Source organism: Rutilus rutilus (genome assembly GCF_951802725.1).
Source record: "Rutilus rutilus genome assembly, chromosome: 23".
Lineage (NCBI taxonomy): Eukaryota > Metazoa > Chordata > Actinopteri > Cypriniformes > Leuciscidae > Rutilus > Rutilus rutilus.
The window spans coordinates 14,209,242-14,220,299 of record NC_140233.1 but is presented as its reverse complement, the minus strand read 5'-3'; the positions used below and the strand labels follow the sequence as shown (position 1 = coordinate 14,220,299).

Here is an 11,058-nt window from a genome sequence, read left to right as displayed (position 1 = left end):
TTTGATTGGACAAAATGATGTGTTGTGCAGGATGAGTCATCAATATTTTTGATCAATTTTCTTAAAAAAGTATTTAAATGTGTTTATATATATATATAGACTGAATGAACTTGCATGTCTCATGAGTTACATTTATGTGAAGTGGTTTATATCAATGAACATTCAAATAGATTTCAAGAAAAAAAAATTACTAAACATTTGACAAAAGTTAAACGCGCTTGACATTTGAATAAGATAAGGCTTTTTCTTTACATGAGAGTAAAAAAATATATAAGGATCCTTTAAATACAACTATCCATGTGCCGGAAGTGGCGTCACCGGAAAAAACCCCGAAAATTCTATGGCGGTGTTTTCCATTGTGACTTCCCTGTTCGCCGATGCGGTATATAAACGAAGATTTTTGCACAGTGGTTTGATTTGTAAAGATGGTGAGTTATGTATTCCAATTCCATAGTAAACTATGGCCCTACGATTTTAATGTAATTGCTTGTTAAACGGTTACCAGCTTCGATTAAACGTCGAATCCAACCGGCTGCTTCGCCGCAGGTCAGTTGGCTAACGTTAAACACCTCGATACTGTTTTTTTTCGCTCACACCCGGAGGACCGCGAATTCCTGTCTGTGGATATCATGAATACCTAAATTCACTAACAAAGAACTGTACGTTTTTGCCTGTCCGTAAGATATTAAGTATAAAAGGTGAACATTTAAAGGGGGCATAATTACAAATCGTCATGGTCTTGATGCGTTTAAAGAGGCTTTTATGTATCTTCGTGTCTTGTTTCCCCTCTTCCTATACTCCGCAGCACACAGCCTTTCAGCTATAGCCAAAGTACAAACACTTTAAGCCATATTCAGAAGTGATGGATGACCTACAGAAAAGCTCAGACTCAGAGGCCGGTTGTCCTCTGTACAGTCTTCGGATGGAGCCAGACACTCCGGACTCCCTGAACAACGCTTGTCTGTTGAATGACAGCGACTACCTGTTTGAAGACCCTCAGCTGTCTCATGAATTCTCCTCCACTTTTGTTCCCGAGACCCCTAGGTACTATTTCATTTGTAAATATCATATTAATATAAATTATTTGTATGTTTGGCATGTAATAGACAATTCGTTAATTCATATTAACTAGAGCAAATAACTTAATTTTACAGCCCACTGATTCACAGAGGAAAACGACACTCACAAAAAGATGACGACAAAAGTGTGGTAAGAGAAAAAGGGCTAGTTCACATTGCCATGCTACTATACTAATCTATTTCTGTAGTATGTATGCAGTACGCACAGTATAACATTTTCTGTATGCATACCAGTTTTGGATGTCCTACTACATTTGCTAAAATGTGCAGTGTGCAACAGAGAATACTGTTTCCCTGCATGCTTGATCTTTCATTTCCAGCACTACCAAGCAGAGGTGGAAAAAGTACCCAAATTCCTTACTTGAGTGAAAGTACAGATACTACTGGTCAAATATTACTCTGTTACAAGTAAAAGTTGTTAAGTTTTACTTAAGTAAAAGTACAGAAGTGCTCGTTTTTAAAAGTAAATGTCAATGCATGGTTTTATTATTGTTGCATTGTTGTATGTAATACTTAGCCTAGAGTACCTTATGCCTCTGAATCTATGTCTGCCTACCTACCTGAGGTATCAATATCAAATTTATTTCTAAATAAATTAAATGTGAGATTGAATAAATGCACTCATTAACGTCCACAATGGTTTCGGACACACAAATGGCTGTTCCCTCCAGAAGTGCCCTATTTAAAGTTTTTTGGCTTTTAGTATGAATATGTTTGCCATACTGTTATCTATAAGCTAGTGTGCTACAAAACAATGACAAAATTCGCATTTAGAAGACCAAACCCAACGTTGAAAATGAAAATCAGGTTGATGTCAGAATCCAACGTTGGACAGACTTTGTATTGTGGTTGAAAATGAAAATCGGGGTTGACGTCAGAAACCAACATCAGTCGGGTTCTGACATCAACCCGACTTTAATTTCCAACCAAAATCATCCCCTGACTGACGTTACTATTTTCTACTCAAGGACCTTGACAGAAATGTAGTGGAGTAAAAAGTACGATATTTGTCTTTCAAATGTAGTGAAGTTAAAGTAAAAAGTTTCCAGAAAAAAAATCATACTCAAGTACAGATACTCAAAAAGTGTAGTTAAGTACAGTAAATGTACTTTGTTACTGTCCACCTCTGCTACCAAGACACCTGAAGTGATATGAAATTGCAATACAGTACAAAACAGAATGCAATTTCAGAATTCTAGTATTCCATTCAGAAGATAAATTTTTTTCTATTATATTTATAAATGTTTTTATGCTTGATTAAAACGTTGTTCTTAATTGTAGGCGACTTCGTCCTGTTTGTATGAGAAAAAATGGGAAAGACGAGAACACATCCCAGGATACCTCAACACCACTCCAGCCTCCCTAAGAACAATGAAGCGGCGCAGACTGGAGGACTCAAATCCAAGTTCACTGAGCGGATACTCCGGCATTACGCCGGGAGCGAATGGATTTGTAACGGCCTCGTCTCTTTTACCCTCTGATTTTACATGGTTGGAGTCTCCACGTCCAGCAACCTCCTCTGCCTCTCATGTTTCTGCATCTTGCAAGCCTTCGTCCTCAGCTGGGTCTTCCACATGTGCACCGGATCAAACTAGTGATCCGACATATTTAAACGAGCTGCTACTGACCGGTCGTACCTCTATGCAAAAGACACTAAACGCAAGTAATGGAAGGGAACAGAGGTCCAAAAAGAGCATCTACAGCAAGACCAAATCTAAAGCCTCTAAAAGTACAACAGCACACTTCCCTTTACTCGCCACTGAGGATGAAGCTTTACTACTGGATGCAGGTACAGTTAACCAGGATCTACACGTTTGGTATTCCTCATTAACCTTTCTATAATGAGTCTTTCTGTTTGTTTATAGCAAAGAGAATGCAAGGGCCAGCAAGTTCACCTCTATGTCCGATCCCAGAAGATATTGTCGTCATAGAGGATGATGTTGATGATGACGAGAGCATGGTCCGCTCCATTCAGATGGCTGAGGATGAGGCGTATGCCAAAAGCCTTCAGGTACGACGCGCTCTGCTGGTCCTTATCGAGCAACATTAGGGAAGTGACTAACTCTGCTATTCTGGTGTGTGCAGGAACAGTTTGATATTGAGGAGCGGATGGAGCAGCAGAGGCAACAGAACAGATCGCCAAGTAGAAACAGCCACAACCATATGGTCAGTTGTTGTTTTTTACTTTATTCGTATTGCTGTGTTTCTTCCGAGCGCTGAATGATGGTGCTGTGATCATAAGCAAACAGAAAGTGATGCAGGTTTCATGCAGGTTGATCCCTATGTTGGTTTGGGCTGGATCTCTCCTTGGGCCTCATTGATGAACTCGGCTTCGTTCTCACATGGAGACACTGAGCTTGCAGAGCTACAGCAGGCCATCTTTGGAGAACAACCCCGTAAGTCACCATAGATGATCCAGATATATCAGCTCAAATAGAATTCATTTGATTCTGTCCTGATGATTTCATTTGAATTAAAGATTTTAATCACTTATATATTTATATAATTAAAAATAAATATATACACTGCTGGCCAAACGTTGTGGTCGGAAAAAGGCTCTTATACTCATCACGTCTGCATTTACTTGATCTAAAATACTGTAAAATCAGTGATATTGTGAATAATATAATCAGTAATATATACAGTAAGTATTATTTAATTTTTTACTATAAGTTCAAATGTAATTTATTCCTGTGACGCAAAGCTGAATATTCAGGATCGTTACTCAAGTCTTCAGTGTCACATGATCCTTCAGAAATCAATCGAATATGCTGATTTGCTGCTCAAGAAACATTTCTTATTATTATCAATGTTGAAGAGTAATATTTTTGTGGAAACTGTGATAGATGTGTCAGGATTCTTTGATGAATAGAAAATTCAAAAGAACAGCATTTATAGAAAATACATTTTATGCATCTTAAAAAAATAATTCTTACTGTATATTTGTTTATTTATTTTAAAATATATACATTTAGTTTTATTTAATTTTGTATTGGACAGGCAGACAACAGGGTCGTCGGCAATCCAGCAGAGCTCATAATTCCCGACGCAGAACGGCCCGCTCACAAACGAACATGTTTGATGACAGCCAGGGAAATAATTATGAGGTTTGAGTTATGCTACTTCACAGAAATCACATGCTTAATTATTGCGTGCTTCCTCATCTTTGATATTATTCATTGTTTTATAAGGCTCTCTTAGCGTTCGAGGAGCAACAAGGTGCTGTAGTATCCAAGAACACTCTGACTAAGGCCGAGATCGAACGGCTGCCCATAAAAACCTACGATCCCGCACACAGCGCAGGAAAGACGGAGTAAGTCACAGAGCAGGACGCCACAAATGAGATTTCCCATAATGCAATATTGTAATCATACTGTCTTTGCAGCTGCCAGATCTGTTTCAGCGAGTACAAGGCGGGTGAACGACTCAGGATGCTTCCATGTCTCCACGATTACCACGTGAAATGCATCGACCGCTGGCTAAAGGTCTGGCTCGCTTTAACGACACAATCCCATAATTCATTTCAAAGTCATGTTTTGCTAATCATTTTTCCTCTTTTCTTACAGGAAAACGCCACCTGTCCCATCTGCAGAGCGGATATATCAGATATCAGTGGTGGTTTTTCTTGAGCGCGCACAACTTCAGGACTCAGTTTCTACCTCACAGCTGGTCATGTGACTCCGTTTGTCTTTTAGTCTTATTTTGAGTGTTATTTAACACTTTTTAAATGAGTAGTATTGTCTGGTGTTTGAACCAGCATAAGGCACTGCCAAGCAACTGATTTATTAGAAAGATCCTTCTAAAACATATCAGATATGAAAATCACACCAGTGGCAACAATTCAACACCGTTAGCAATAGCGAAATTTGCATTTGTTATGATCTTCCAATAAAATCCATTTCTGTACATTTTTGCCTGTTTTTATTGTATTTTTGTGATGTAATTAGGAGAATAAATTATACATGTAGCTATTACAGTCTTTACATTGCTATTGTTTATGTAAATGACAGTGGGCACACGCGCAGCATGAGATTTTATTCACTCCGTTTCGTAATATCGCTTCTTCAAAGCTCTGTACTTCCGGAGGTAATACAGCGCCTCGAGCTCTTTCACCACAAATTCTCCTCGGCTGATGAGCTCTTTGATCTTCTCTGGGTCTCGCACATCTTTATTCTTGACAAACGCAGCCCTCAGTCTGTCTCTGAAATAGTCGGCTCCTTTCGGATACTCCCGTCCAAGAAACAGCAACTTCAAGCAGAAGAATCATAAGACAGGATTACAGGAGTCACAGATGTTTGCAGGCAGTAGAAATACTTTAATATGTTCATTTTCGTGATATGGAAGGCCGTGACGTAGACCGTGGCTAGTCGTCACACTGTTTACTACAATTAATATATTTGAGTGTATAGATATTTTTGGAGGTCATTTTGTGCATAGACAACAACAGTTGTTTTGCTACCAAAAATAATGGGACATTTTCACTGTAGCTGGACTTTTGACTCAAAACCTTGTATTTGCTAAGATTTAAAACACCTGTGACACTGTTACAATTATAAAATTAGTGACACATACTATGTATGTGTATATTACATATGGCATTTAAAAGCAGAAGGGGGCAGTGTACTCACAGTTTTGTACAGTTTCGCTACCTCTGCTCGGAGTGGATTGGCCATTTCCCAGTGATTGTTCTGATCTCAGCCTAACACAACCTGCGTATAATAGTCCAGTCATTTTAAGCCAAAATGGGGGTCAACCTAAGACAAATTGCAACAGAAGCAAACTCAAACTGATTTTGTATCCTCAATAAAAGCCCTGAAGAATCCCATTAGGGGAAAGTTTGGAAAAAGACCCAAATATAGCCTATTCATACACCTATTCATTCTGTCTAAATGGAACCCATTTAGGCTACCCATGAGCATTAATACATAGAGGCAGGAAGAAGTACTTTAAGCCAGCCTTTATTCATTATTATTGCAGAGATGGGGTTTGGGACTGGGTCCATGGGACTGTTTCTGGGGATTCACTTTTACCTACCTGTCTTCTGCATTCTCCTTACCTTTGTCTCCTGTTCTTCCCTCAAACTCATCCCCCAGAAACAGTCCCACGGTAGCCTAAATGGGTTCCATTCAGACCTTAACATTAAGTCGTTTACTGTTATATATCAACAAGACATTTTCACCAGGCTATACCCAATGTTTAGATCTGTTGTGGTATTTATTCAAATTAGCACACACGTAATTAGATTATGCACCGTTTGTCCATGTTAACAAACACTTTAAAAAAACTTGTAATACATTTTTGTTTGTCTTGATGTAAGTAATCAACTCAGTAATTTTCATGGTGATATCTAAAGGTTAAATTTGTGTACCCTATTCACGTGAAGAAAAAGAATGAATAGGCGTATGAATCATAGGGTTTTTTCCCTAAACTTCCCCCTGATGGGATTCTTCGGGGCTTTTTTTCCCTTACTCAGCATATATTGAGGATACAAAATCAGTTGTTTACTTTCTGTTGCAATTTGTCCTACCTTTTTTCATAAAATGACTGGACTGTTGACTATCTTTCAAGGTTTTTCAAAGCAGACGGCCATAAAATCTCAAGACTGAATACAGAAAAGATTTAAGCTGTAACACTTTAAAACTAAAAAGGACAAGAGTTGTTTTTAATCTACTTACTTGCTAATGTGTCATATTGCCCTTTGGCCGCTTTAAAAACCATAAATAGGAGTGTTACATCTGCAGTCGTCGAAAACATGAAGTCAAAATAAAAGTCCTCAAAAGTTTCAATAATTGATACACTAGCTGGCTACAAATAGAATGTTATTGCTGCTATTATACGTAAACAGTTCAAGGTAATATTTACGTAAAACATACATTTTATTTACTGACCATAGACCTCTTAGGCAAAATAAAAGTCCTCAAGGTAAAAACAATCTTAGCGCTCAAAATTGTTTACGCATACCTTTTCATTTGATAGTCATGCTAGTACAAAACAGAAAACACAGCTTTAGATGAATGCAGAAATAATTTATTTAGGCCAGGCCATAGGAAGACACCTTACAAATGCAGATTAGGTGCACAGTGTACAGGACAATGTTTTTGAGTTAGTCTTTTGCTTTGTTGCCAAATGCACTGTCAAGATCGTATGAAACTAATTCAAAAGAAGTCATGTATTGAAGCACTAGCATTCACACAATCTCCATACACTCCTTTTAAAGCTGGAAAACACCTACAGTTCTACTCTTAGACAAAAACACCAGTGGGCCTTTCATTTTTGGCATGTGGTTTGCAAAAATGATCCGGACAACAATTTCAAACGAGCACAATTCAAAAGTGGCAAAATCCACGCTGAGATGTTTCTTCACTCTATCACATTCATGCTTTTTACAATCCTAAGTGCCAATACGTGTCATTTTTTTTCCTGTAAACTAGTCAGGATATACAAAACACACACCTTGGAGAAAAAACAAAGCGTGTTCTCTTCCTTGCTATCTGATTATAAGGCATATAAATCTTACAAAACACGCTTTATAACCTGAAACAAATACAAAATCGTGTGCCAATATGACAAATGGAAAAGCAGACTGTGGGCGGTGGTCTGCAGAGTAAAGGCACCAGTAGAAACTTGAGCTACTATCCGTCCTCTGATTCCGGTCAGTATTCCGGACTGCCGCAGTGGGAGACACATTAATAATTGGCTCGCAGTCGTTTGTTTTCCTCCTTCAGTCTTTCTATCTCCTCCACGAGCGAATCGTTCACCGAGTACTTCTCAATCAGACCATGGATTTCATTCTGTAAAAGATAAATGTCACTATTAAAGGGGTGTAATATTCATTTTTACCTTTAAATTTCTTTTTCAAGCTATTTAATTATGGATTTGGTTGGAAAAAGAAACAAATGTACCAGCTGAATATAGAACTGGCGAACCATCTCCACTTGTAGATTGATGATGTCTCTATGACAGGTGTCCCTGGAGGAAACAACAATTTCGAGTTAGTTTAGTCAGTCATATCTAAATGACTAAAGAATGTATGGTTTAATTAGTGTATATACATACATAGTTTCAATTCATAAATTCAATTAATTTGATAAGAAATGTTTCTTGAGCAGCAAATCAGCATATTAGAATGATTTCTGAAGGATCATGTGACACTGAAGACTGGAGTAATGATGCTGAAAATTCAGCTTTGCATCACAGGAATAAATAACATTTAAAAAAATAAAATAATACAAAACAGTTATTTTAAATTAAGTTTACCCAGTCTGTGATCTCGAAATGACTCTAATGACAAATATGTGGTGACTCACCTGAAGTCCTCCAGTGCCTCGTGGATCATGTTACGGACAAAGCTCATCTGAACGGCGGTGAGTGGAGCTCCACGGCCCTCGGCTCCAGATACGACTGCTGCCGCTGGAGCTTTAGATCAAAACATCTGTCACACATTGTGTCCCATTAAAATTCATTTTAATCTAATTGTGGCCCATTCAAACATACCGGGTGCAGCTGCAGGAGGAGCTCCGCTGACAGGCGAATCATAGGTGAGCTGGGTGAGCAGATCTCTCCTCTGATTGGCCTCAGGAGTGTTGAGCGGCTGCGTGGACTGAACGCGTGTGCTCTGAGCAGCAGGTGGCGTGGTTATGACATCATACTCGTGGCGGAGGCCGTTATTTTTCTCCACCTGTCAATAATCCAGAGGAAAGTAAGTTGAATTCATGAATACAAAAATGTGTTGGATGATAATCAAAACGAGTTGGACCTTGGTGCCATTCTGTACATCAGTCTGTTGTGGTGGGGTAGTGATGGGCTCCTCTTCTTTGATTGGTGGAGGAGTCTGAACCACAGATGGACTGTAGCAGCGACTTCCTGGAGTGCCCAATGGGGTCTTCCTCTGGGACGACCCACCAGGGAAATGAGGTAGGTATTCAAAGTCTAGTAACACAGGAAGTGCTTATGTTGGTAAAGGTAGATGAAACCATGTTGTTTTGCTCATTACAGTTTATTAAAATGTCTTTAGTACAAACTTGCCTTTCTTTCCACTTGATGCATCACTCAGTCTGTGCCCTTTGTAATCTATAGAGATATGGTTTAATTAGTAAATATGTATATACATGTGTACACACACATACACTAGCAATGAAAAGTTTGGGGTCAGTAAGCTCAGTATGTACTTGTATTCATAAAGGACACTTTAAATTGATCAAAAAAGTTTCAAATAAATGCTGTTCTAATCAAATAATCTTGAAAAAAATGTATTATAGTTTCCACAAAATATTAAGCAGTACAACTGTTTTCAACATTGATGATAATAGGAATGTTTCTTGCGCAGCAAATCAGCATATTAGATTGAATTCTGAAGGATCATGTGACACTGAAGACTGGAGTAATGATGCTGAAAATTCAGCTTCGCACCAGGAATATATGAAATTGTAATCATATTACCGTTTTACTGATTTTTTTATCAATAAATGCAGCCTTGGTGAATTTTTGAACATTAACAAATCTTAAAAATGGCAACGGTAGTAAGTGTACACATTAAATAGAGGCCAAAGCTGTGAAAAGTTCCCTCACCATCTCGAACAGGTGAAAAGATGTCCAAGCTGTTTCTGCCGACTGTGAACCGGTCAGTGCAGTGCTGACCTTCTGCTTCCCTCGAGAACATATCTATACTGCCTCCTACATGTCGAACAATCATTGAGCCATGTAATCATTGCACGCCACATTCATAATCTCTTGAACTCTGCCATACATGATTGAACATAATAAACAAAAAGCTGAAAACACTCACCATTTCTTGAAGTCGGAGTATCACTAAAACCATGTGTTTTGAAACCTGCAGAGAGGATGGAAAAGCACATTATGGACCCATGAAATGAGAAGACAAGGACAATCCATGAAAAATGCAAATGAAGCAACATCAGCGATTTTACCATCATTAAGTGGGGAGAAAATATCCAGGTTTAGGCTGTTCCGACCTATGCCACTAAATTTCTCCACATTGGGCAGCTGATCTTGACTGTGCTGACCCTCGCCCTCTCGGGAGAACATCTCACCTGCAGGGCCTATAAGAGACGACACATTCGGCACCGTTAAAACCAATGCAAAAGCTACAAACAAGGCTTTAATGCTAACTGAGCAAAAATAAAACCTTCTATAGCCAAGATAGAAGAGGAAGGCTGACCTGTGACTTGGGCTTGGCCATCTCCAGGAAAATCAGAACCAGGCACACTGGGAGGGACTGCAGATGTTGGAGTGGAAGGTCCCGTCTGCTGACCGCTCAGTTTTACTGAAATCCGCTTATTTGACTGAGAAGACTTGCTGGATGTTTTAGTGGACTGTGGAAACAGGGCTGGATTTTAAATATGCATTATAGTCAGAAGTATTCACAAGTAAACATTATTGAACATAGGGACAATACTTTATTTCAGGGAAGTGTGTATTTTTTCTAGTAAAATAAAAATGTATTAATTAAATCTAATAAATTAAAATGTCTAATTTCTTATAAAACACATGGCATGTTACATACTTTAATCATAATCACAATCATTTATTTAATATTCCTAGAACAGATTTTTAAAACTATATCAGATGTGTGTTTTTTTTTAAATAAATCAATTATATTTAAAACATTAATTAACATTTAATTAAATTAATTCAAACTAATTAAATAAAAATTCTAAATTCATAAAAACACACTGTATGTTACATAATTGAATCAATGAATTATACATTCTCCATCTGAAATGTTTTAATAATTATTCCTAGGACTGTTTTAAAATTATAACAGATAATGTTCAAAAAAAGTAAAAAGTAAATAAACAAATAAAATGTAAGAAATAATTATCTTATACATTAATGAAAATTGTATTAAATGAATTAAAACTAATGAAATACAATTTCTAATTTTATATAAACACACTGCAAGCTACATTACTTCCAAAAATACATAAATCACTAAAACAGCATAAATTACACAAAAATC

The 11,058-nt window shown here is 37.7% G+C and overlaps 3 protein-coding genes across 8 annotated transcripts in view; 1 reads left to right on the top strand and 2 right to left on the bottom strand.

Annotated features, from left to right (window-relative positions):
• Positions 1-299: 299 nt before the first annotated feature.
• On the top strand, positions 300-4,985 carry LOC311282825 (uncharacterized protein). Of its 4 annotated transcripts, none has more exons than XM_084396859.1 (11): positions 300-428; positions 806-1,044; positions 1,155-1,209; positions 2,361-2,868; positions 2,945-3,090; positions 3,165-3,245; positions 3,352-3,475; positions 4,080-4,186; positions 4,271-4,392; positions 4,465-4,564; positions 4,646-4,985. In XM_084396859.1, exons 2-11 carry the CDS (start codon positions 863-865, stop codon positions 4,706-4,708), a joined length of 1,488 nt encoding a protein of 495 aa, XP_084252985.1. In that variant the 5' UTR covers positions 300-428; positions 806-862; the 3' UTR covers positions 4,709-4,985. The 4 variants fall into 4 exon arrangements, with proteins under 4 accessions (XP_084252985.1, XP_084252987.1, XP_084252986.1 ...); XM_084396861.1 differs by having other exon boundaries at positions 311-698; XM_084396860.1 differs by having other exon boundaries at positions 377-659.
• Positions 4,986-5,032: 47 nt separating this feature from the next.
• On the bottom strand, positions 5,033-6,829 carry lyrm5b (LYR motif containing 5b). 3 transcript variants are annotated; one of them, XM_084396865.1, is made up of 4 exons: positions 6,755-6,822; positions 6,607-6,681; positions 5,708-5,788; positions 5,033-5,327 (listed from the first exon to the last, which is right to left on the bottom strand). In XM_084396865.1, exons 3-4 carry the CDS (start codon positions 5,750-5,752, stop codon positions 5,118-5,120), a joined length of 255 nt encoding a protein of 84 aa, XP_084252991.1. In that variant the 5' UTR covers positions 5,753-5,788; positions 6,607-6,681; positions 6,755-6,822; the 3' UTR covers positions 5,033-5,117. The 3 variants fall into 3 exon arrangements, with proteins under 3 accessions (XP_084252991.1, XP_084252989.1, XP_084252990.1); XM_084396863.1 differs by lacking the exon at positions 6,607-6,681 and having other exon boundaries at positions 6,755-6,829; XM_084396864.1 differs by lacking the exon at positions 6,755-6,822 and having other exon boundaries at positions 6,607-6,741.
• A 258-nt stretch (positions 6,830-7,087) lies between these two features.
• nedd1 (NEDD1 gamma-tubulin ring complex targeting factor) overlaps positions 7,088-11,058 on the bottom strand; it is a 7,164-nt gene continuing 3,193 nt past the window's right edge. Inside the window, 10 exon segments of the mRNA XM_084397643.1 lie at positions 7,088-7,870; positions 7,982-8,048; positions 8,387-8,495; positions 8,574-8,757; positions 8,836-9,008; positions 9,105-9,149; positions 9,648-9,752; positions 9,865-9,909; positions 10,007-10,138; positions 10,258-10,411. Of these exon segments, the coding sequence (XP_084253769.1) occupies positions 7,766-7,870; positions 7,982-8,048; positions 8,387-8,495; positions 8,574-8,757; positions 8,836-9,008; positions 9,105-9,149; positions 9,648-9,752; positions 9,865-9,909; positions 10,007-10,138; positions 10,258-10,411 (1,119 nt within the window). The 3' untranslated portion in view covers positions 7,088-7,765.

Bases quoted from the DNA above. Each gene is read 5' to 3' on its own strand.
- LOC311282825 (XM_084396859.1), top strand. From the start codon at position 863: ATGGATGACCTACAGAAAAGCTCAGACTCAGAGGCCGGTTGTCCTCTG. The intron at 1,210-2,360 runs GTAAGAGAAAAA...TCTTAATTGTAG, and splicing joins AAGATGACGACAAAAGTGTG to GCGACTTCGTCCTGTTTGTA. The intron at 4,393-4,464 runs GTAAGTCACAGA...CTGTCTTTGCAG, and splicing joins CACAGCGCAGGAAAGACGGA to CTGCCAGATCTGTTTCAGCG.
- lyrm5b (XM_084396863.1), bottom strand. From the start codon at position 5,752: ATGGCCAATCCACTCCGAGCAGAGGTAGCGAAACTGTACAAAACT. The intron at 5,328-5,707 runs GTGAGTACACTG...TTCTGCTTGAAG, and splicing joins TAGCGAAACTGTACAAAACT to TTGCTGTTTCTTGGACGGGA.